The following is a 26,411-nucleotide window of genomic DNA, read 5'->3' as shown; positions in this document are numbered from 1 at the left end:
ATGGTTAACTTTTGTTATTGATTCATCACTGACAATTAGTTGCATAGGGCCGACGTCTTGTTTACTAACCACAAGTAACTTTGTCTTTGTTGCATTTATGTTAAGTCCGTTATTGGAGCATTCTCTAGTGACTCGATCAATAAGGAAATGAAGATCTTCGATATTTTCAGCCATGATCGCGGTGTCGTCTGCATATCTGATGTTGTTAATAGTTTCTCCCCCGATTAACACTGCAGGCGGAGTTTTGTTGAGTGGATCACTACAGCCACAACACAAAGACTACTGGAAACGGCAGAAGGAGGAAGAAGAAGGAGAAAGAAGGAGGCAGAAGAGGAGTGAAGACATTAGAAGAAAATCTAACGTACAGTGTAAAAGCAAAATGGACACTAAATAGGAAAAAAAGAATAAAATAACCCCACATGAGCAGAATGGGGGAGACACGTGTGGTCAAAATAGCAAGAGATAAAGCACCAATCGGTAGATGTACCAATTACTTCATCGGATAAGATGATTATTTCATGAAATTTGTATATTCTTTTATCTTTCTTAGGTATATGAAAAACTAACTAACCTAAAACATATATACAGGGTGTCCCAGACTAATTTAGCCACGCTATACCTCTTAAACGAATAGAGATTTTTGAATGGGCCAAAAAGTGATATATTCTACTTGTAATACACTTTAATACGGCGTACAAAAAAATCATCCCCTAAATATTCATCCCTTAGTTACAACCCCTAACTTTAATTTTTTTAACAGCACCCTGTATATTTTTTTATAGTTTTGGATGTGGTGTTTTATCGTCTATTCAACACATTTTTTGAAAATAAAATCGGTTCGTAAATAACCAAGAAACTATCAGTAGTTTATTTTTGTTAATTGTGTGTTCCAGACTAATTTATCAAGGCTATATTTCTTAAACGAATAGAGATTTTCGAACGGGACAAAAACTGATCTATTCCATTTTTGTAATACACTTTCATATGGCGTAGAAAAAAATCATCCCCTAAATATTCATCCCTAACTTACAGGGTGCTATTTAAAAAATAAAGTTAGGGGTTCTAACTAAGGGATGAATATTTAGTGGATACTTTTTTTCTGCGCCATATTAAAGTATATTACAAATGTAATAGATCAGTTTTTGTCCCATTCGAAAATCTCTATTCGTTTAAAAAATATAACCTGGATAAATTAGTCTGTGACACATAATTAACAAAACTAAACTGATATTTTCTTGGTTATTTACGAACCGATTTTATTTTCAAAACATGTGTTGAATAGACGATAGAAGATTACATTCAAAACTATAAAAAAATATACAGGGTGCTATTAAAAAAATTAGACTTAGGGGTTGTAACTAAGGGATGAATATTTAGGGGATGATTTTTTTCTACGCCATATTAAAGTGTATTACAAGTAGAATAAACCACATTTTGTCTTATTCGAAAATATTTATTCGTTTAAGAGATATAGCGTGGCTAAATTAGTCTGGGACACCCTGTATAAGCAATATATAATATAAATACGCCTACTTAACCCATCCACAGAGACGACTGCATATGCAGACACTTAAAAGGGAAATTACTGTCTGCATATGCAGTCGTGTCCTCGAATAGATTCAAAACTTACCTTTGAACTACCATAAATTGCACTGTACAGAGCAGTGCAAATTTAGAAAAATAAGGAGCTTTAAAAAGGGGAAATAAATTTGAAAATTCTTCGGTCATGGCATATTTTATAGATCTATTTTTGTGCGATTCATCAGTCTCTTGTAATAATTCTTTTACCTGCAAATAAAAAATTTCAAATGTACATCAAAGTAGGCTAAGATACATAATAATCATTTTAAAATGTAGTCACCATAATAGAGTAAAGTAAATATAGTATAGTCGCAACATAGGGGGTCCCATGGGAAATTCTAGCTCGCCTTGATCTAATGGTGGTATTATAGGTTTTTTGGGTCGCTGAATTCAATGGAAGTGGTCTTGACTATTAACAAATTATGGTAAAATTAGGAATTTTTCAGGAATTATTAGAAGCCCTGTAAATAAATTGATAGTGTTAAGGTCTTCTCTGGTGTATTTTTAATCGCTGAATCGAATGCGACTAGTCGCGATTACTCAAAATATGTTTTTATCTTATTAATAACAAACTATTTGTTTATTCGCTGAAAAGTCGGAATAATGCTCTATCTACAGCCAGCTTTTAGTCTTTTTCTTAGCATTTTTATACGCTATATCGATTGCCACTACTCGTGATAGCTTAAACCACGTTCCGACTTTGTTATTAACCTTTAACTACCTGCGCATCAAGTTATAACATAACTACACGCGTGGCGTACTTTATACGCCACAAGAAAATACACTTAAAAACAGCGGATTTGTTTATTTGTTTTGAAAAAATACACTTAGTTGTTTGTTATAAACCTTATTCTACATCAGTAAATACTTGGAGTTTCTTCTCAGTAAGCCAATTGGGATTTATAACTGGAATCATGGAATAACTGGATTCCATGATAAATAAAATTATTAATAAAAAATTTTTTGAAATGTGATTTTTTGCAGGAGCAAAAGCTTTGTTTATAAAGAAAAATACATTTTGTGCCATAATGACTAAAAAACAATTGAAATATGTAATTATATTACTACTTATATTAATATAATCGTGGCGTATATTGTCCGCCACCGGAAACAACAAATAAAAAACTGTAAATTACGATCTTCCCAGAAAGCCGATTATAACGAAACTAAAACCAAATTGTAAAGCACATTACAGTGATAGGTTAGAGAGATAAACAAGGTCAAAAATTAAATTTTTAAATATATTTGCAGTAGAATTCTTATATCTGGCGTACAAAGTACGCCAGCGCGTGTAGTTAAAGGTTAATAAATAACAGAGAAAAAAAATTATCTTCATATTATTCTGTGCAACCTACGAGCTGTCTTTGCAATATTATCGTTATTTGATACACATTATGTTATAACTTATAATCCTATTATTATGTTAAGTAATTTAGACATCAGGATGTTTTGAATTTTTAACTTTGAGGATGTACCGTTTGAGGAACTTGCGGTTGATAAACAAATTAACAACTAAATAACAGTGAATCCTCCCTTGAACGGACAGTGGTCGTTCCTCATAAAGTGTCCGTTTAAAGGTGTCCGTCGAAGAAAAAAAAATATGTTAATTTAATTTTTTTTAAATAAGTGTATGTACATGTACAATGTACATATCATGTATGTCTGTATATACATATAAATAGAAATATTAGTTGAACATTACATAACACAGGTTGTGGATGAGACATAGCACGAACTTCTCGATTTTCTCTCTGCATTCTTCTATCAAATTTATTCGGCCAGTCTGTCATGATTTCCCTTGTCATTTGTCATCCACGACTTCTTATTGCTGTACCATTCGATAGGTAATTTTTCTGCGTGTGAAACCTTGAACCAACGTGGACTTTTAGTGTTCCCTGTTACCAATGGTCTTTCTTTGTTCCCCATCATATTGGTGCAAAATATAATTGTGATCCTATCTTTAGAAGCCTTACCTTCAGTGCACCTTTCTCCTTTCTTCTTCTTCTTTTTCAAAAGCAAATCCACTAATGGATGTTAGCGATCACATTTTCCATTCACTCTCTATTTCTTGCAATGTGTATCAGATATTGAATGTCGTTAATCTCTGTCCATTGCCTTATGTTTCGGAGCCAGGACATTTTCTCCTTTCAGAGTATAAGTTTACTTGGCTAATGCTGTAGACTCTAAAAAATAATCCCGTCTCATCTGCGTCAAAAATGTCTCGCAGAGAGTATACTCTCTATAAAGTGAGCAGTGTTTCCTTTCAGTTAGAAACCACTAATAAATCTACCTCAGCTGCTTCACACAGATTTGAAGTAAATATATGGTGTCGCTTACTTTCTCGAGCCATCCACCAGAAGCTTTCACATCAACGCTTAGTTCCCTTGCAACTTCTAATACATTTTCTTGAATAATTTTACCAGAAACAGGAATATTTTTAGACCGCACTTTACAAAATCAATCGAAAACAATTATTTCTAGTTCTAATGCAGCACCCTAATCGACATTTTATTTCAAACTTAATACTTGTTTTTGGGCGGACCCCATATTATTTACATTGGAAAAACACCCATTAAAATACACCTATGTACATATATTGAAATGGCTTAAACATACATTTCGGTTAAAATTCTTAAATCCTTGTTAAAGTCAAAACAATAATTTAATAAGTTCCTGGTATCGCATTTTTTTTATCGGCGGACACACACATTAAATTTTTATTACTTAGTGTCGAACAGTATCTAATATATCACGTCGTAGACATTTTATTGATTTGAAATAATAAATGTGTTATACACATTTATATTGCAAAATATTTAAAATAAGAAGTAATCACTTCAAAATATTTTTAAATTTTTTTCATTTACTGTCCGCATTAACTTCATTTACTGTCAGCGTCCGTTGTTGAGAGTGTCCGTCTAAGTGAGTTAAAGGATACAGGTCAATATATCGCCGACTGATTTTTGTTTTAAAAATGGCCCTATAGAGGAGGTGTCCGGCGAAGAGAGGTGTCCGTTAAGAGAGAGTTTACTGTAGATGAATACTAGGCGAGAGAACAAGCCGGATTTAGAAAGAGCTTTAGTGGAAGTGACCACCTTTTAACAATAAAGATATTAATCGAAAACGCGAAATCATAATATTCCCCTATACATGACATTTATTCATTTTGAAAAGGCATTTGATACAAACAACTGCACTGGGATGGCTTGAGTTATAGCACTGGGATAAATGGTTAATATTTGAATCATTTACAGTAGGTATGTTTATGATATTGTAGTAAATACCCGAAAAAAGTGAAGAATTACAAAGAATGATGGAAGAACTAGATGATAGAGAATCGACAAAGATAGGACTAAAGATGAATTACAGTAAAGAAAAAACCATGACCAATCAACAAGAAGAACTAATAATTACAGAGACACAAACAAGAATAAAGCAAGTAAAATAATAATATAATATCTAGGACACATTACTAGATTAAATAAAGAAAATCACACCGCAGAAATAAAGAGAAGATTAAGATTGGCCTGGACATCATTCGGAAAACTTTCTTGTATTCTAAAGAACAGAAAATACCCGTAGTATCTAAAAACAAGAGTCTTAAATCAAATATTTATACTACCTGTCCTCATATATGGCTCTCAGACATGGACGTTTACCAAGGAAAATATGGCAAAATAGCAAAGACAGAAAGATCCGTGGAAAGACAAAAGCTGAACATTAAACTATCAGAGCGGACAAGAGACAAATGGATCCGTAACAAAACAAAAATGAAAGACATCTCAACCCAAGTAGTAAAGCTTAAATGGAAGTTGGCCGACTTCGGGAAGCAAAGAGTCGAGCGTTTGTGGTTGTCTGTCGGTACTTGAAGTTGTCATTTAACAATAATGAAAAACGCATTTTCTTTTCACATAGGAAATTTCTCGACTGCACTACAACTTCTGTCGCCCGTGTGAAAAGGAAATGCGTTTTGCGTTGTTGTTAAATGACGACTTCAAGTAGCGACAGACCACAAACCACAACCACAAACGGTCGACTTTTTGCTGCCGACTTCGACTTCAAAAAGTGGTTCGTTTGTAAGCAGCCTATGGTAGAATAATGAAAGATGGACAGACAATTATACAGTCGAGATCGTGGAACCACAAACGGAAAAGGGGAAGGCCACAAATGCGATAGTCAGACGACCTGAAAATGAATGCAAATTGTCCAAGATAGAGAGACATGGAAGAAGGAAGAGTAGGCCTGTATCCAAAGATGGATGTTTAGAGCTGATTAGATAGATATTAATCTGTTTAGTTTTAGCAATATTTGCCTTTCAAGCAATAACTCTTCTGGATTTTATGTTTAGTATCCAGTAAAATTTCATCTACAAAATCCACTCTTGAAATCGTTACCATAAAAGATTATTCTAAAAATTCTGGGGGATTGTATCACCTGATTTTTTTTTTATGTTATGTAGATGTTTTCAAAAATTGACATACTTGGCCTGGTACCCCGTCAAAATAACCCCGTCGAAATAGCTCCGACAAAATAGTCCCGACATAATATCCCGCACACAAAATAGCTCCGCCAAAATAGCCTGCAGACAAAATCGCCGCGGAATAATAGCTCTCCCACAAAATAGCCCCGACAAAATAGTCCCGACAATAAAGTTCCCTTCAGATTTCATCATGTAATAATCCCTTAAAAATACATTTTTTGATTATGGTAATTATCCTCCATTCAGATGTTTATCTTAACCACGTTAAATAAAAATGGTCTTTTCAGAGACTCGAACCCTGTCTTCTGTTTCGATTGAATGTGTTCTGATTTCGATTAAATTCAATGTTCAAGCCAGCTCCCGTAAGCCATCTGCTTCTTGGAAGTTTGAACATTTAATTTAAGCGAAAATGTATTTATTTGTGATATAAACGTTTTTGTCTGATTTCTGACAGCAGTAAAATGTATTTTGAATTAAATGAATTACATACATTCTTCTTTTTTTGTCAAATAATTTGAATTAAAAAAAGTTTTTGGACACCTTGTATAAATAATTATGTACATGTTTATATTACTGAATAGAGAATTAAATAAATTTTCAAATGAGCTACCACACGACCCCTATTCTCATTTAAAAAATCATCGATACGTCATCACGCCCAGATGGATCACGTCACTAGTATTACATATTATACAAAATATCGTAATTTAAAAATAAAAATCGACCTGTTTTAGGATTTTTCCTTAACGTCGCGGGTTTAGGAAATAACAAATTTATTCCTTTTATTTGCACCATAGTGTATGTCTGAATTGCCGATATTAATGAGTCAGATTAAATTAAATTATTAGAAGAATTTTTCGAAATTATTAGAAGAAACCAAGCAACAATATTTTTGTTTAATTTATTAATATTTTGTATTTTGACAACGACGTCCGAAGTGTTAATAAAATAGACGAAGTCGAAAAGTTAATAAAATAATTTTTTTAAGTTAAATTCAGGCTTATTTCCCAATTAGAATAGTGTAAAATAAATGGTACTCCGTTAAAAGGTAAAACTTTTTATTGGAGGTGTTTTCTAAGAGGCTCTTTTAGCCGGGGCTGTTTTGACCGGGGCTATTTTGTGTGCGATCTATTTTGTTGGGGCTATTTTGTTTACGGGCTATTTTGTCGAGGCTATTTTGTAAAAGGGTTATTTTGACGGGGCTTTTTTGACGGGGCTGTTTTGACCGGGCCATTTTGACGGGTCACGACTTGGCCTATATCTTATAGGCCACAGCAAGTATGTGGTTGAAAAAATTGTTTGAGCGTGATGTTATTACCCTAGAAATAGCAAATTCTGTTTTGTGTATGTTATTTTGTGTTAATTTGTTTATTTAAACTGTATAATAGATGTGATTAAATAGATTAAGTTTTTTAACTTTTTTTCGATGGTATTAAATATACAATGTACATACCGGGTACGTTTCTGGTCGTTTTCCAGTATTAATGCTATAAACTTTTTGAAGTACTTTCATGGCTTTCTCATTTTCTCCAATAGTCATTAAAAATTTTGGACTTTCGGGAAGAAAACAAAATATCACAGCACTGGCAAGTGGAAATAGTCCGCAAACAAACAGGTATAAATTCCAAGAATGAAAGTCTAAAAGAAATATAAAAATTTAACTATAAAATATAAAACTATTTTCATCAAATAAACTAGAACTTGCAAATATTAGAAAATTAGTAAAATACTGTGACAGATTAAAAAAAAATTAACTCAATATGGCAATCTACTAAGTCTAAATTAACAAAAAAACTATAAAATCTTCTTTACAAGATAAGCGTTTCAATAAAATTTTAATAATCCAGGAACTAAAAACGGGAAAACTAAAATAAAAATATAGATAAAAAAATATCTAAGAACCAATATGGAAAAAATGGTGTCTTGCCATGAGATGTATCGAAAAGTATAACAAAATCACAACATCTTTGTTCAATCACAAGTTAAACCCTTAATTTGTAACCTCACATTAATCTTAAAGCACCATATACATATATAGACCAGTAAGGATCTGTTTTTAGGTGGATGTGAGAGGTGGCATTCAGATTTTTGCGGATAAAGTTAGGTGATAACTTCGTTAATAATAATTGATATATGCTCCTTCTCAAATATGCCCGGAACATTAATAAAAAAAATAAAATATTTAAAAATTTCAAAAAATTTCGTCTTTTATCTACTTTCTTTGCTTATAACTTTAAAACGATTCATTTTGGAACAAAGTCGTATAGAAATAAAACAAAGATAATTAAATTTTCTATCGGATGCGATTGATTAAAAATGTCTTAATTTATCACCCTTGCTGCAAAATAGCAATAAATATAAAATAAGGGGGCAAAACAAGCCTGTCCTTATTCAATGATTTTCCATCACTTAGGTTACACTTGGAACCTTCCTAAGTCGCTTAGAAAATTTTTGTAATATGCTAAAACCGTACACCAAATTTCATTAAAATTGACTTACTAGATTTTGAATAATAATTTTGCAATCTAAACTTTTTATAAAAAATTAAAATTTTTTAAAATCTTGCACAAAAAAACTAAAACATACAAAGATGTGTCAATTTTTTACATATAAAGAAGCACTCCACCTAAATAATGCATTTCACAGAATTAAAATCGGATTGTTTAAGCAGCGTCAGCAATGTTTTAAAGTTATAAACAATTTTTTGGCTTATAAACAAATTAGTCCTGTGGCCAGGAGGGGGTGCTATGGGCTCCTTTATTTAGATGGACTTACCCAAGATTTTTATGTATTTTTTGACCCGTAGAACACGATTTTTTTAGGTAACAGTTGATCCGGGTGTCGATAAGATTGTTATAAACAAAGAACTTGAGGAATTACATAACATCGATTTTTCACAAAATAAAACATTTTTTTGTATTTCCTGGATAATTCTAAGCAAAAAATGTTCTTACAAGTTTTTTCGTAGGATGCATAGTTTTCGAGATAAACGCAGTGGAATTTTCAAAAATTCGAAAAATTGCAATTTTTGAAAGCGAATAATTTTGATTAAAAAACAAAATAGCAATTCTGCTGACAGCATTTGAAAGTTTAAGTCAAATTATACCGGTTTTAATTATTTGCATTGCTAAAAATTAATTTTTTTATTATTAAACAAAGCTATTTGTTTATAAGCCAAAATAAAACATTGCTGAGGCCCCTTAAATAATCCGATTTTAATTCTGTAATGGTCTACTCTTTGTTCAGAAAAATTTTAAAAAATTTTGAACTTTTTTAAAAACATTTAGATTGCAAATTTATTATGCAAAATCTATTAGGTAGATTTTAATGAAATTTAGTACACGGTTTAAGTATGTTACAAAGAATTTCCTAAGCGAATTACTAAGGTTCTAAGTGCCACCAAAGTGGTTAAAAACATTGAATAGGTAACCACAGGCGTAATTTGCCCACTTATTTTGTATTTATTGCTATATTGCAGAAATGGTAATACGTTAACACATTTTTGACTAGTCGTATATCATACAAAATTTAATTATCTTTATTTTATTTCTCTACGACTTTGTTCCAAAACGAATCGTTTTAAAGTTATAAGCAAAGAAAGCAGAAAAAAACCGACGTTTTTCGAAATTTTTAAATATTTTAATTTTTTATTAATGTTCCGGGCATATTTGAGAAGGAGCATAAGTCAATTATTATTACTGAAGGTGTCACCTAACTTTATCTGCAAAAATCCGAATGCCACCTTTCACATCCAAAAATAGACGTTTTTTCACAAATCCTTACTGGTCTGATAGGAAAAGTCAAACAACAAATGTTGCACGTAATATTCTAAATTTGAAAAATATTTTCATAATTACTCCCCTTCGGGTCGTGAATAAGCAAGAGAGTTGACAGGTTATAGCACAGTTGTATTTGAAGTTTACTAGTTGTCATTGTGTTAAATATATCATATGACATGACATGACATGCATGAAAAAGTCACATCTGATAACAGGCCGGATTAGCCCATAAGCATAGTAGTACGGGAGCAAAGTATGCTAAATGTGCAGTCACTCGAGCGCTTTGGGGACCTGCTGGGTTGTGAAGAGTAGGTCCTGAAACCAAAAAAAAGTTAAGTAAAGTTTTCCATTTTAGTGGGGACTTTCCATTTTTAATTTAATTTTCCATTTCCAACAATCGTTTTTTCCGATTTTAACGCCATTTATCCATAATCCGAAAAAATGTTTCGAATAAAAGTTACTTTTTTTTACGTAAGGAATCCAAATCTGCAATAAAAAATGTGGCTCCTATTTAAGATTTTAAAGTAACCCCCCCCCCCACTCCACCTCCTGGGGGGTCGTGTTTAGTGACATTCGATTACAGATTTTTCAAAAATATTGAATAAGTGTATTTTACAGTTTTTCGATCTGATGTTCATTTCGCGAAATAACGCGGGATTCGTATTTAAAATATTAAATTTACCTACCACCCCTCTCCGTGGGAAGTCGTGTTTGGTATCATTCGATAGATTTTTAAAAAATATTGAGCACATATTTTTTAGTTTTTCGATCTGTCATTCATTTCGCGAAATATTCGCTTTTTTCTTGTGAAACCTTGGGGCTCATCCATTTTCTTACGCCCGGTGTACAGGATTATCAGCATCCAAAATAAGAGCAAGACATATTCGTTTAATTTTTTTTTTTTGTTTTTTTGTTTTGATTCTGGCCTTGGTTCAGAACCTTTAGCCACGTAACTACATATAAAATTATTATTCGTTCATAAGTATAAAATTGCCCAGTATACACTTAAAAATAAAGAATAAAAAAAATACAGCTTACAAATGACAATGCCTACTTACTATGCCTACTTACTATGTTAATAAATACAACTATATTAATTTTCGTTTTTTTTTGTTTTTTTTTGTTTTTTTTTGTTTTTTATTGCCTTTTTTGTTTTTTTTTTCACTACGGTAAGAACTAAATCCGATTCATCCTCGCGGAGATTTAGAACCGTTCATCGTTTAATTTAAATTTAATTCATCGTTTAATTTTTAAATGTCTTACAAAACAAACATCACGTTTGTTAAATAAATAAGATGACACCGATTACTCAAGTAACAAGTGCATTAGTTTCAATAACGCTTTGTCGGCTATTCAATATTATTCTTAATTCACGGTCAAGCCGAGTCAGCATTAAAAACATCAACACTTTTCTAGTTTATTTATAGATACAAAATAACATCGCGGATCATTCTTTTATAATTCTTTTATCAATTATCATTCGTGATTCAGATACCTGATTAGATAGTTAGACCTCGAGCACACCAACTAGTTACTGTGGTATTTAGAGTTGGTGAATAAATAAGTATTGAGCAAATCCTGTCTACTTCATCAACCCCTATCATAGGAGGTAACCACCCTCACTAACCTAGGACGTTCCTGAGGGTGGAGTACCACCATACCGGCTCAAATCGTCAGATTTTTGAAATATACACTTTTTTGCATGTACTTCACTTACCTTATCTTAATCTGACAATTTCGAGTTTTTCTAAAAATAGATTTTTTTTTCGGGCCCCCCTTAACGAACTCCCCTGTGTTAAGAGCCAATATATGGTAGAGGTACATCTGCAGGATACCAGGTTTCTCCCCATATGATAATCTGACGCGCTCGAGTAACTGCAAAAATCCCCGCTTGGGCTCCCCTACCATAGCAATTATAGGGCAGTCAATGAGGTTATATGGCTCCGAATTCCATCCTACTACATCCGATAAGTCATAATCTGGAGCCTTATGAGGGTTTATTTTACTTATTGCCTTCCAGATATCTGTTGATGTACATGCTTTCAGTGGTAACGATGATTGACAAGGAGCGTCGAGAAATTTGTATACTTCTTCGTCTTCAGCACTGACTTCTGTATATAGACTAAATACCTGGGCGAGGTGTTGTGCTATGTTTGATTTTGCTAATTGGTGGAATAGATACTATTGGGCTCTTGAATTTTTTGGTCTCTTGCCATAATGAATGGTCATTAGGTGATAGGTTGGAGATGTAACATTTAAAAGTCTCATTACGGGCCTGGATTAAAGCTGCACGTAGTTGATGTGTCAACCGATTTAATTGTGTTTTATCCAGGGGATTCCTTGACTGCTGCCATTTGGCTCTAGCTCTTCTTTTTTCATTTAAAATTTCTTTAATGTGTAAAGGAATGTTATGTTCATGGGTGGTAAGTTTTTTATCATCTGGAGATGATTTCAATGCGGCAACTTGTATTACTTCTGTTAAATGTTGCACTGCTTTTTCTATTTCATGGGGTTCTTTAATTCGATGTTTTAAGTTTATATTAGTGTTAATAATAGCTTGAAATTTTTCCCAGTCAGTTCTTTTACTGCAGAGTTTTACCACAGGTTCCTTCCATATTATAGTTGTACTTAGTGTTATGATTATTGCAATCTGATCTGAACTTAAATACTCCAGGGAAATAAGCAAGAAATAGACCATGTTCGGGACACTCAAAGATCCAGGTAGCTGACTACTTTTTTAGTTATTGTAAACCTATAGGAAGAAAACCTACCTGTTTCCTGCCTAGAGTTCGCGTCCGTTTTTCAATGTTTAACAATTTAGTGCAAAAATCGCGATTTCTTCGTTTTATTGCACCCTATTCAAAAGCTAAACAGTTGATATAAAACTACAAAATTTAATTTTTTAGAACATTGAAAAATCTTTAAAATGCCGAATTTTGAAAGTTAAAAAGTTAATTTGTTGCTACGCAAACTGCAAAATAAGTGAAAATCGTTGATTGTTAATAAATCTTAATAAAACTACTTTAGAACTTTAGTGTTTCACCCAAAGATGGATATTGGGGTACTAGATAAACTCTAAAAATTTTAAGCCGATCCAGTAATTAGTTTAAACGTTATTCTATTTGTTTATCCCAGAGACCTTTATTTTGCAATAACATAAGACAAAAAATAATGAAGATAGGAAATTATTCGTATGCCAAATGAAAGTAGAAAAGTGATTCTATCAAAATGTACTAAAAAAAGATAAAAAAAATATCTAATATAGTCAAAAATCCTAATGCCAAATTTTTAAAATTTTGTAGTTTATAAACATTTAGAATAACTTTAAAAATATTGTCCGTAGAAAAAATAATTTTACATATTCAAAAAGTTGGTATTCTACACGAATTTTTAAAAATGTAGTTCGATTGGTCACTAGTCGTAGTAAGTGAAGGGGGAGCTGGGAGCCGACAAATGCATGAGTTCAAAAACTAAAAGAGGCAACTTAAAACTAATATCATTTTCTATATCTCGGGATCTACTGAATACATTTTGATCTTTTTTTTTTTAAATTGTATATAATTTTTCTGTACATTACAAATATGCAATTTGTCTATTTGCAATTTGACATTTATTAATTAATAAACAGTCTAATTGGTTTAAACAATTTTTAAAAAAAAAATATTTTCCCAAAAATCTGTGTTTTTAATCATACTATCATTATTAATCATAGAAACAGTTAAGGTATACTTTAATAAATAAATTATTTTCAATAAATAATTATCTAATAAAAATAATTTATTTATTAAAGTGTACTTTAACTTTTTCTGTGATCATAATGATACTATGATTAAAAAAGTAGTTTTTGTAAAAAATATTTTTTCAAGGATTGTTTAAACAAATTAGACTGATTATTAGTTAGTAAATTTATAAACAAATTGCATATTTTGTAATCTACGTAGAAATTACATACAAATTAAAAAAAGAAAGATCAAAATCCATTGAGTTGATCCGGAGATACAGACGATTGTATTAGTTTGAAATTGCTTTTTCGGTGTTTTAACTCGGTGGATTCGTAGGTTCCCCCTAGTAAGCGTTTGAACTACATTTTTGAAAAATCCTAGAGGTTGCTGTGTAGATACAATGTTTGTGCATATTTTTTATCAAAAAATAGAAATCCCATTCTTTAAAATGGCATCAATGAAATTCCTTAATTATTATAAACAAATTAGCTGTGAATTAAAATACACATGGCTAACTTTGTCCCAAATGAAAGCAGGCTAAATTAGTTTATTTGAGAATTCGTCTTAAAATACCAGCTTTTAGAATATACAAAAATATTGTTCCTAAAATTCTAAGTTAAATTTAGTAAAAGTTATTAACAAATATCGATTTTCATTTATTTTGCAATTTGCGAAGACACAAATTAGCTTTTTAACTTTAAAAAATCGGCATTTTGATGATTTTTCAACGTTAAAAAATTAAACTTTGTAGTTTTATGTCAACTCTTTAGCTTTTGATTGGGGTGCAAAAAACCGAAAAATCGCGATTTTTGCACAAAATTGTTAAGAATTAAAAACGGGCGCGAACTCTAGGCAGGAAACAGGTAGGTTTTCTTCCAATAGGTCTACAATAACTAAAAAGTAGTCAGCTAGCTGGATCTTTGAGTGCCCTGAGAAAATCCTTATTTCTCTGGACTAAAATCAAGACTGGGCTCTATTTTGTAATGTATTGTAATGTGTAACGGCAAAGTCTAGCAGGTAAGGAATTTTTGCTCGGTCGGCCAATACGTTGGCTGAAGTGTCGAAAGGATAATAATAAATAAATTCAAATTTAGTAACTTACGAATTAGTCCATTAAAAAGTGACCAGTCAACCGGTAACGGCACAATTCCCCATGCTAATAATGGTAATACTAGTTGGCCCACGGACACTAGTGCTCCTTTGACCAATTGTATTTTAGACCTGTATTGAGCTGAGTGGAATTCACCCAAATAAGTAGTCATCGCAGCAAAAGGCCCGTTAATACTAAAACAAAATTAATGAACAACATGTACAGTGATAAGTGCACTAAAAACCGGCAAAATATCGCAAAAGACGGAAAACATAATCTTCTTAAAAAGCTGTCTTCTTTATTACTGAAAGTTGACTATAACTACAGCAAATTTCTCTCTATCTTGAGCAGTTTTTAGTATCAAATGTGTATCCATGCCTGTCCAGTCTCTTACGTTCTTCAGCTAGGAGCATTTTCTTCTTCCTTGACCTCTTCTTCCTTTCACTTTCCCTTCCATTATGAGGCGTAAAAAGTGTCTTTCTTCTCTGTAAATATATTCTAGATAACTAGTTTTTCTGTTTTTACAATATTTAGGAGTTCTCTTTCGGTTCCCATTCTTCTCAGCACCTCGTTTTTGAAATCCTTTGAAAAAGAAATGTTTAATAAACATATCAAAAAGTTTTACTCGAGAAGTGGGTGCTTCATTTTTTATTAAACAATTGAACTACGAAATTAGATGTTTTTTAAATAACTCAGAAAATATAAATTTTAGAAAAAAAACTGACTTGATCATTGAAAAATTCAGAAAATTTACAACAAAAACCTTATATAAATAATTTTTTAAAATGAAATCTGTATCTTCTATAATTTTTTATTTATAACGCTAAAGTCACCCTTCTCACAAACATTGGCGCACTGTAAACTAGCGTACGACGAAGTGCACGGTTGAGTTATTTTAATGTAATTCTTTAACTAATGAATCAAATAAAATTTTACAAATTGAACATGAAAGAAGAATAATTAAGTTATCTTATGGTTATTATAAAAAGAAATCAAATGTATGGGCATAAGTACGATGTGGGCGGAAAATGAGCCCTACATGAATTTTGATTAAAAATGATTTAAAAATGTGTAACTAATACAATTCTTCCTACAAAACTCTCAATTTTGCACAACTTACCTTTCAAGTATCTTACTAAATGAAGTTTCATTCAAAAAAATCTAAAAATTTAATTCAATCGATATGACGTTTCAAAAAATGTAATTTTTGAAATCTTCGTAGTGTTACAGAATTAGGGTAAGGTGGGGTAATGGCGTACACTTAAAGATAATTAGAATTTATTTTATTATTAGACGACATTAAAATTTTAAACCTAAGCAAAAATGAAGAACACATGTTAGTCTACAAATTTTGATTAAAAAAACTTTTTAAAATTACAATACAAAATTAAAAATATACATATAAAAAAAGTTGTCACTGTCCGGTATTACCCTCTATGTTGGGGTAATGACGGACACCTTTTACAAACAAAAGTCGCAAATAAATTTTTTGTCTTTGGGAGAGTTAGAACATGCCTTGTGTGCCCAATGACCACAATACACACATCTTAGCCAAAGTTCACTGTTCTTGCCAAATTCTCCACACAAAATGCAAATGTCTTCGGTAATGTTCTTGTCCCTAACATCGTCATCATCATCTATCTCACTTTCTCCTTCTTCACATATTTTATAGTTTAAGGCCATTTTTGTTCGCTTTGATTTTTGTCTTAATGTAGACCCCTCCTGTGTCACAAATACATTTCTTTTAGCCTTATCTGATTTGATTGTTGTCTTTTTATTTTTTTTTCTCTTCTTTTTTTTCTAGCTCTTCTTTTAGCGGTGTTGACGTAAATACAATAGAGTGTTGCTTGTTTGCCTTATTTTGTCTCTTTACAACATTTTCGTGAGAACAAGATGGTAGAGGAATTATCTCGGCAAAGGAAACATTTTTTAATTCTGTCTCATTCACACTACTATTTTTTTCAGGGGTAGTCTCATTTGTTTTGAGTAGTTTTTCTGCTTGGGTAGGTTCTTGAAGTGCATCAGAAACAGTGGATTGAAGGGTTTCTGCAGGAGCAAAATCTTCATCTGTGAATACGTCAGGGTTGTAGGGGAAAATACCTGTCTCTTTAAATCCCTTGATAGCCTTTTCCGGGGTTGCCACTCTACTAAATGCTAAATTAAATAATTCAGCAATCTCACTAGGCGTGATTTTCTCCCCTGGATGGCTGATCAAATATTTGGAACATTCAGAGTTGAATGCGGTCTTTAGAGGAAAGTAAAAGCTCACATCGAGTGGCTGAAGGCGATGTGATGAATGTGGAGGGATTGTCAGAACAGCAATACCGTTATCTCTACAAAAATTATATGCTTGTAACGTGCAGTGAGTGCTATGATTGTCCATGATTAAAAGAACTGGATCTTCTTTGGATGCTTTTACAAATGCTTGAAAATGTTGTAACCAAGTAAGAAATATGTCCTCTGTAATCCACCCATTTTTTGTGCATGTGTAAAGGGCACCTGGGGGACCGTTTCGTTGAAGATGGGACGCCATTCTTTGGCGTGCAAATATAAACATGGGAGGTATATAGGTTCCTGTAGCGTTGACGGCACACATCGCTGTGGTTGTTTTCCCCCTTTCCCAGCTTGTAACAAATCCAACACGCTTCTGACCTTTTTCTGCATATATTTTTGGTGGGCGTTGTACAGTAGTGACCCCAGTTTCATCGCAATTATAAATTTTATTGGGTGAAAATGCATATTTTTCCATAAGTCTGGATAAATTGTTAAAAAAAATGGTAACTTCATTGCGACTAAAAGCTGTAATTCTGTTAATGCTGGTTGCTTCTGGTTTCCTTAACGTAATATTGTGACGAGATATGAAGCCCCTTTCCCAGTCTTTACCAGCCATTTTTCTTTCTTGATTAAAGGGGACTCGGATGTTGTTTGATTGTGCAAATCCAAAAGCACATCTTCGTACTTCCTGGGGAGTTATTCCATAAAAAACTTTTGCCAGCTTCTTAATTTGAACAGCAAGTGCATTTTTGGCTTCAACTGAAAAAACTGGCTTTCGGCCCAAGGAAGGTCCAGAAGGGGCAGTGCCATTTTTAAGTCGTTCGTGTAACGTAGATTTTGGAATTGAAAATTTTATTGCAGCTTTTCTTAACGACATACCATTCTGTATAGCACGGAGTGCTCCTTGCAACTCCTCCTCTCTCCACGAAGCTTTTTCGGTGACTCTTTTATAATTCCGCGGCATCTGTAAATTAAAATAACAGTGTTTACTGTTTTGTATCCAATAATAAATATTATGATGGAATCGCAGAAACTGGATATAAATACTGTAGGTATGTTTGTTGAGTTATTTTTATTGCCAATGTTTTGATCACGAATGGGATCTTCTTCAGGTCTACAAAGAATTAATATGTAAATGTCACATACATGTCATAAACTATATTAGATTTTGTTTTAATTGTAATGGGAAACAAAAACTACAAAAATTTATAAAAAATGTTGACAAATAATTATAAATGTAGGTAATTATGAATTATTACCTATTAACTATATTTATATCCACTTTCCAATATTCCATCATAATAAAACAACAGCAGGTATTTGCATGTACCTATCTCCCAATACAATAAATAGTTCAAACCGGAGCTGGGGTAATGCCGGACACAGTGTCCGGCATTACCCCTAAATGACATATTTATGCATATGTTCGGTAGTAATTATTAGAGGAAGTAATGAATAAAACTACTTAAAGATACGTAAAATACACTGCGTAAGCTATGACTTTGCACGTAATCTCATCAATTTCTTATAATAGAAATGGTCAATACTCACCTTTAAAATCAGTTAATTCATATAATCACACACTAAATTTTGTAATTTTTGTGATAACTCTCTTTGCAAGCACGTGGCAGCGACTAAACTGAGAACTGAGATTCAGATGTCTAACGGTCAGCCTGTGATGAGCGCGAAATTCAATAATATGCCGATACGTGCACAAACAACGCAGTCCGGTATTACCCCGCTGTCCGGTATTACCCCACCTTACCCTACCACCATTTTAAGACGGTATTACTAAAATTTTAACAGATCTATTACAGTTTTATAAGTGCTTTTTTAAGGATTGGGATGCAATCTTTAAAATACACTGAATTATTTTGCTTTAGAATTGAAACAAACTATTTCTTTTTGAGAAAATTAAGAAAGATAACAAATATGTAATACAAAAACCGAAAATTACCAACTAAAAAAATGTTTATACAAAGTGATCAAAACATTTTTCTGTAAAACTTACCTAAAATACATTTAATAATAAGCTTCAACAATAATAAATGTTCAGCAAAAACATTTTTTTTTAGCTCATACAATATGTCTGCCTAACTTGGAACCTATTGATAACTTTTTTATTATCAGTTTTACGAAAAAAAGTTATTCTTTATAAAATACTCTGCATCGTATATAATCTATGATGCAATCATCAAATATAAAATTTAATTAATTTTATACGAGGTATGTCAAAAAATATGAATTTCACTCAAGAGCAAAGTACCTTTATATTTCACAATATCGAAAATTGTTATTAAGAAAAGTTGTTCGGAATTAAAAAATTTGTTTTAGTGTTCAATTACATTCTTCTAATTAAAATATTGTGAATAATAAAGGCACTTAACTCTTAAGAAAAATTAATATTTTTTACATAGCTCGTATAAATTTAAAAAAGTTTGATATCTGATGATTGTATCTTAGATTTTAGACCACGGAGAGCATTTTATGAAGAATAACTTTTTTTCGTAAACGTGATAATAAAATAGTTATCATAATTGTAATAAAATGATGATGAGTATCCGTAATTTGAGAAAAAATTGAAAATTATTTTTTTGATTAGTATGATGTAATTGTATATTAGACATAGTTTTTAATTTCAAACAACTTTTCATAATATCATTTTTTGATATTCTGGAATGTAAAGCTACTTTAAACGAAATTCATATTTTTGACATAACTCGTATACAGTTGATAAAATTTGATATCTGATGGTTGAGTTTTAGATTTTTGACTATCCAGAGCATTTTATAAAGAATAACTTTTTTTTTCTAAAACTGAAAATAAAAAAGTTTTCCATGTGGTTCCTAGCTACGCAGACATACATAAGAGCTTATGTATAAGAATTTTCAAATTGCAATACCATATTCGGATTCAGCATAATCAAAAACAAAATAGAAACATATTTGATCAATGTAAAATGATAAATTTAACGATATTTTTAAAATTATTTATACAAAACAATTGTTATTGTTTAAACAATTAATAAACAATTAGCGGCCAAATCCGCGAGTAGAACTTTTTATTTTAACAAGTATATAAACTAACAAAAAAAGTTTTAGAAAAATATAAGCTTGTTTGAATTTTTCCGAAACAATGCATGTTTTCGTTCTAATTGCACTCCTCTATTAGCTTTATTGGGATATTTTCCTTGAACACGTGTTCTGAGCAGTTTGCCATACGCTGCCCATCCTAAGCTATTCTTCTACAACATTCGCATGTTTGGTTTTCTCTACCTATTTGTATTTTGTGGCCCAGATATATGTATTTGTCAACTCTTTCAATATGCCAGTTTTCTAGTTTCAATGGTCCGCTAAGTACTAAATTGGTCATCATTTTAGTTTCCCAAAGTTTATTTCCAACCCTACTTTTTAGGGGAGTGCATATAGATTTTCATTTCGGAAAAAATCAAAAAAGATAGAACTTTTTGTAATTTCATTAAAAAATGTTTAATAAACAATATAGCAAAAAGTTCTACTCGAGAAGTGGGTGCTTCCTTTTTTAATAAACAAATGAACTGCGAAATTAGATGTTTTTTTAAATAACTCCGAAAATATAAATTTAAGAAAAAAACTGACTTGACTATTGAAAACTTCAGAAAATTTTACAAAAAACAGCCTTATATACAGATTTTTCTAAAATTAAATCTGTAGCTTCCATCATTTTTTATTTATAACGCTAAAGTCACCCTTCTCAGAAACACTGGCGCACTGTAAATTAGCATATGGCGAAGTGCACGGTTGAGTTATTTTAATGTAATTCTTTAAGTGATCGATTAAATGAAATTTTAGAAATTGGACATAAAAGAAGAATAACTAAGCTATCTTATGGTTATAATAAAAAGAAATAAAATGTATGGGCATAAGTACGGTGTGGGCTGAAAATGAGACTTACATGAATTTTGTTTAAAAATTATTTAAAAATGTGTAACTAATACAATTGTTCTTATGTAACTCTTAATTTTGCACAACTTACCTTTCAAACAACTTACTAAACGACGTTTTATTTAAAAAAAATCTCAAAAATTTAATTCAAATTATACGACGTCTCAAAAAATGTAATTTTTGAAAATTTCATAGTTTTACAGAATTAACACCACTTTAAGACGGTATTACTCAAGTTTGAACAGGTTTATCACAATTTTATAGGTGTTTTTTAAAGCTTTGGATGTAGTCCTTAAAATTCACTAAATTATTTTACTTTAGAAATGAAATACACTATCTATTTTTCAGAAAATTAAGAAAGATAACCATAATGTAATACAAAAGCCGAAAATTACTAGCTAAAAAAATGTTTATACAAAGTGATCAAAACTTTTTTCTGTAAAACTTACCTAAAATTCATTTAATAATAAGCTTCAACAATAATAAATATTCAACAAAAAAACTTTTTTAGCTCTTTTACAGTATGTCAGCGTAACTTGGAACCTATTGATAGCTTTTTTATTATCTGTCTTACGAAAAAAAGTTATTCTTTATAAAATACTCTGCATCATATATGATCTAAGATTCAACCATCAAATATAAAATTTTATTAATCTTATAAGTGGTATGTCAAAAAATATGAATTTCACTCAAGAGTAAAGTACCTTTATAATTCACAATATCGAAAATTGTTATTAAGAAAAGTTGTTTGGAATAAAAAAATATGTTTCAGTGTTCAATTACATTCGTTTAATTAAAATATTGTAAATAATAAAGGCACTTAACTCTTAAGAAAAATTCATATTTTTTACATACCTCGTATAAAACTGAAAAATTTTGATATCTGATGGTTATATCTTAGATTTTAGTCCAAGTACAGCATTTTTGAAATGTGGCTGCACAGACGTATTCTAAAAATACCATGGACGGCTATGCTGACAAATGTGGCAGTCCTTAAGAGAGCAAATGCTACCCGCGAGCTGCTTGATACATCAAATATAGAAAGATGGCCTATTTTGGACACGTAGTAAGGGGAGACCGGTATAATATTCTTCAACTTATTATGATGGGTAAAATCGAAGGACGCAGAGGAATTGGTAGAAAGCAGGCCTCTTGGTTGAAGAATATCCGGGAGTGGACAGGAATAAAGAAAGCAGAACACCTATTTAGAATAGCTCGAGACAGATACAGTTTCGCCATGTTAATCGCCAACGTCAAGGGGACTTGATAGGGCACGTTAAGAAGAAGACAGCATTTTAGAAGAATAACTTTTTTCGTAAAATTGATGATAAAATAGTTACAATAATTGATAATAAAAAAGTTTTCCATGTGGTTCCTATCTACGCAAACATACTGTATAAGAGCTTCTGTATAAGAATTTTCAAATTATAATGCCATATTCGGATTCAGCATAACCAAAAACAAAATACAAATATATTTGATCAAAGTAAAATGATGAATTCAACGACATTTTTAAAATTAATTATACAAAAAATTGTTATTGTTTAAACAATTAATAAACAATTAGCGGCCAAATCTGTGAATAGAACTTTTTACTTTAACATGTATATAACCTAACAAAAAAAGTTTTAGAAAAATATAAGCTTGTTTGAATTATTCCGAACCAATGCATATTTTCGTTCTAATTGCACTCCCCTATTTTGGAAAACTCGTTGTAGTTCTTGCAGCATTGCGTGCGCTTCCTTTAAGTCATCGGTTATTCGAACTATGTCATCTGCAAATCGTAGGTGGTTCAGCCTTTCACCATCTACATTCAAATCTGTTTTTCCATTCTAACATCTGGAATGCATGCTGTATTACGGCATTACAGATGAAACGGATGAAAGCGTTACGAATGAAACTAGTAGAGTTGGGAAATAATCAATAAAAACCTATAAATTTACATCATATTGATAGTTTCCCACCTTTAGATGTATCGGAATAGTTCCACTAGTTTTATCTTTTTTTTATTTTACAACGTATTATTCAATTTTTTTTTTTCAATTTTGAGAGATAGACAAACGTTTCACAGTTTATTTTAGTACAACATAGAATTTGTAATTAAAAACTTACATAACACCCCCAAGAAACTTGCTAAGCATCAACATTTCAATACTTTGTGAACAGGAACTTAGAAAAACAACAATTGCATCCAAAAAATATCCATATATCATAAATTTTCTCCTACCAAATGTATCCAAAAGAAAACCCCATACAAATGATGTTGAAATCATTCCTAATCAAAAGAGAAAATTAGTTAAATTCATATAAAAATTTGGGCTTGATTAAAGAATTATACAGTGCTAGTCAAAAGTCCGTACCCCCCCTCGTATCTTTTGAACGGTGATACCTGTAATAGTGAAATTTGGAGGGAGGAAATAAACGGACGTAACCTTCTTAACTAGTCATGATAGGTGACGTAATAGTGACAGATGACGTTACAGAGCCACTGTGACCAATTATTTTAAATGGGACCTTATGGCAAGTGATACCTCGTTTGAAAGGTATTTAAAATACCTATTCAGTCATACTAATTTTTTTGGGATTTAGTTGATTTTGATTTTCGTGGATACATTAAATAAATATAATATTGTAGTTTCGCATTTAATTAATAAAAATTCAAATGTCCGCCTATGGTTTTTTTTGTCAAGAAAGTTGACGTTTTTCAATTCTCTAGTAGCTTTTACGTCAACGTCAACGTTTTTGACAAGTAATCATATGCGGAATTTTGAATTTTTATTAATTAAATGCGAAACTACAATTTTATATTTATTTCATTTATTCATCAAAATTAGCTTAAGCTCAAACAAAATTAGTATGACTGAATAGGTATTTTCAACACCTTTCAAACGAGGTATCACTTGCCATAAGGTCCCATTTAAAATTATTGGCCACAGTGGCGCTGTAAAGTCATCTGTCATAATTACGTCACCTGTCATGACTAGTTAAGAAGCTTGCGTCAGTTTATTTCCTTCCTCCAAATTTCACTATTATAGGTATTACCGTTCAAAAGATACGAGGGGGGGGTACGGACTTTTGACTAGCACTGTAGTTCTTGGTTTTAGTTTTGTATATTTATATAAAAAGTAATTATACACAAGATGACACATTCAAGTTTGAGTCATACGCATTTCGGTACTGTTTAATTTGCCGCATACCGTACTATTTAGTGCTAGCCTAAGGCTAAATTAGGAAAGCAGAACACCAACACCATAGCTATAGCTACATAATAGAGGAATCTAATGGTCTCGTAATTACTAACGAAAGAGGAAAATTGTTACCAACGTACTCACAAGGAGTAAAACCTATTTTGTATAAACACATTTTGTAGAAAACCAGATCAAAAAGCTGTTACAGACAAAAAAAATGACTACAGGACAGAGGCTGCATGGATCGTAAGTTACTATATATGTAGATTGATTGGATTGATTCCATGTACTTATATTATATACTCCTAAAATATACTCGTAAGTACGATAATTTAAGTTATGTGAAGTGATGCAAAAAACCATGTTGTAATGTTATTTATGTATGTACATAAATTGAATATTCGACCAGGTATTCTGATATTCTGTCTTTGTAGTCCAGAAAGCCACTGCGCATCCGCTAGGAAAAATATTCTGATTCGGATTTTTTGCAAAATCTTACTTAAAAAGGACTCCTTTTAACAAATTTGCATGTTGCCAGGACCAAAAAGTGGTCAAAAATTTTTTAAACGTTTTTTTTTTGTTTTTTTCCTAAAATTAAATTGTTTGCATGGAAAAAAGTTTTTTTTAGGTTTTTTGGATCATTCCAAACAGAAAAGGTCTTTAGTGACTTTTCTCTAAAAATGATAGTTTTTGACATATAAGCGATTAAAAATTGAAAAATTGCGAAATCGGCCATTTTTAACCCTCAAAAACTATGTCAAAAACTGAAAATTTGAATGTTGCCAAGGAAGGTAGATATTCTTTAAACATCGATTGCTGAAATTCCGAAGAGTTTTTTGCAATACAATATTCAAAACTCCTTTGTTTTTTAATTGCTAATCAAGCGTGCGCGACACTATTTTCCACCGACAGTATGGTGCAAATGAAAGGAATAAATTCGTTATTTCGTAAACCGGCGACTTTAAGGAAAAATCCCGAAACAAGTCGATTTTTATTTTTAAGTTATGACATTGTGGCATATATGATATACTAGTGACGTCATCCGTCTGGGCGTGATGACGTAATGATTTTTTTAAATAAGAATAGGGGTCGTGTGGTAGCTCATTTGAAGGGTTCTCTAATTCTCTATCCAGTAATGTAAACATTTACATAATTATTTATACAGGCTGTCCTTCTACTTCTTTTTGGTCAAATAATTTAATTTAATAAAACATTTTTGGACACCCTGTATAAACAATTATGTAAATAAAACTTTAAAAGGGTAAACCCTGTAGTTGGCTGTATACCTTTGTTAAGACAACGTAGAATGAAGTAAACACTTCTGTTGTATATAGGTATATTATAAATTTATTAAAAAATTTTTTTAAAATTCATCCACAAGGGAGTGGTTGTACAAAACGTTTTCGGTCAAACTGACCATCCTCAGTGTAAACCTGGAAATAAGTGAACCACTTAGATAGAAATGCAAAAGGGTGAAATTTTGACAGTTAAAAAAAGAAAATGTGGTTACTTACGTCCAGTGTACAAGTAATTGAAACTAGCCACTTGAATAGGTGTAAAACCTCAAAATAACATTATTGCTACATTATGAGCTGTATAGTAATCGACAATAAGTCGATGTATTAAGATTAAAAATGTATCACATGTGGATGTATGTCATCCTTGCTCGGAATTAGCACAAGGTTGTGATCAGGTGAGAGGTTAACAACCAACTGATTAGACAGATTGGTGCCTGAAAATTCATGACAAGATGTCAAAGAAGATAGGTGGATTTCTCAAATGTCAACCGAAAAATTTTTGACAATGTGCATTAATATTTAACTTAATTATTCAATTGTGAATATGCAACTATTAAATTTGTTTGATATGAATTCTAAATTGTAAATAAAGGTTAATAAGCTATAATAATATATTCATTAGTGCACCGTAAACAAAAGCAAAATTCTACTCATATGCTGTGACGTCATAGACTGTTTGTCTACTGTATAGGACTGATAATAATTATATTAATTTGAGCAAAGTTATAATGAATGAATATTATTGAAAATTATATAGAAAATTTTTAAAATTTTTTATCAAAATATGATATTTTAATAGAGTAGCAGCTGTAGAATTGGAAGAAATGCCAATAGGGAATTCAACCGACCATTCCCTATTGGCATTTCTTCCAATTCTACAGCTGCTACTCTATTAAAATATCATATTTTGATAAAAAATTTTAAAAATTTTCTATATAATTTTCAATAATATTCATTCATTATAACTTTGCTCAAATTAATATAATTATTATCAGTCCTATACAGTAGACAAACAGTCTATGACGTCACAGCATATGAGTAGAATTTTGCTTTTGTTTACGGTGCACTAATGAATA

The 26,411-nt window shown here is 31.4% G+C and overlaps 2 protein-coding genes across 3 annotated transcripts in view; both read right to left on the bottom strand.

Annotated features, from left to right (window-relative positions):
- Nucleotides 1-26,411, bottom strand: part of LOC114325919 (synaptic vesicle glycoprotein 2B) — a 103,031-nt gene that overhangs the window by 62,642 nt on the left and 13,978 nt on the right. For both annotated transcript variants that reach the window (XM_028274070.2, XM_028274071.2), the window contains exons 3-6: nucleotides 22,962-23,124; nucleotides 14,665-14,846; nucleotides 7,515-7,699; nucleotides 1,631-1,788 (exon numbers count right to left, since the gene is read on the bottom strand). In XM_028274070.2, coding sequence (XP_028129871.1) covers nucleotides 1,631-1,788; nucleotides 7,515-7,699; nucleotides 14,665-14,846; nucleotides 22,962-23,124 — 688 coding nt within the window. The remainder of the gene's footprint in view (nucleotides 1-1,630; nucleotides 1,789-7,514; nucleotides 7,700-14,664; nucleotides 14,847-22,961; nucleotides 23,125-26,411) is intronic.
- LOC126883496 (tigger transposable element-derived protein 4-like) lies at nucleotides 15,914-18,696 on the bottom strand. The gene is made up of 2 exons (XM_050649089.1): nucleotides 18,478-18,696; nucleotides 15,914-17,890 (listed from the first exon to the last, which is right to left on the bottom strand). Exon 2 carries the CDS (start codon nucleotides 17,888-17,890, stop codon nucleotides 16,427-16,429), a length of 1,464 nt encoding a protein of 487 aa, XP_050505046.1. The 5' UTR covers nucleotides 18,478-18,696; the 3' UTR covers nucleotides 15,914-16,426.

The sequence above is a fragment of the Diabrotica virgifera genome, chromosome 4, assembly GCF_917563875.1.
Source record: "Diabrotica virgifera virgifera chromosome 4, PGI_DIABVI_V3a".
In the NCBI taxonomy this organism is placed as follows: domain Eukaryota; kingdom Metazoa; phylum Arthropoda; class Insecta; order Coleoptera; family Chrysomelidae; genus Diabrotica; species Diabrotica virgifera.
Note: the sequence above shows the minus strand (reverse complement) of the source record. Positions and strands in the feature narration are given on the sequence as shown.

Excerpts from the sequence above, each read along its gene's own strand:
- LOC126883496 (XM_050649089.1), bottom strand. The coding sequence starts at position 17,890 with ATGCCGCGGAATTATAAAAGAGTCACCGAAAAAGCTTCGTGGAGAGAG.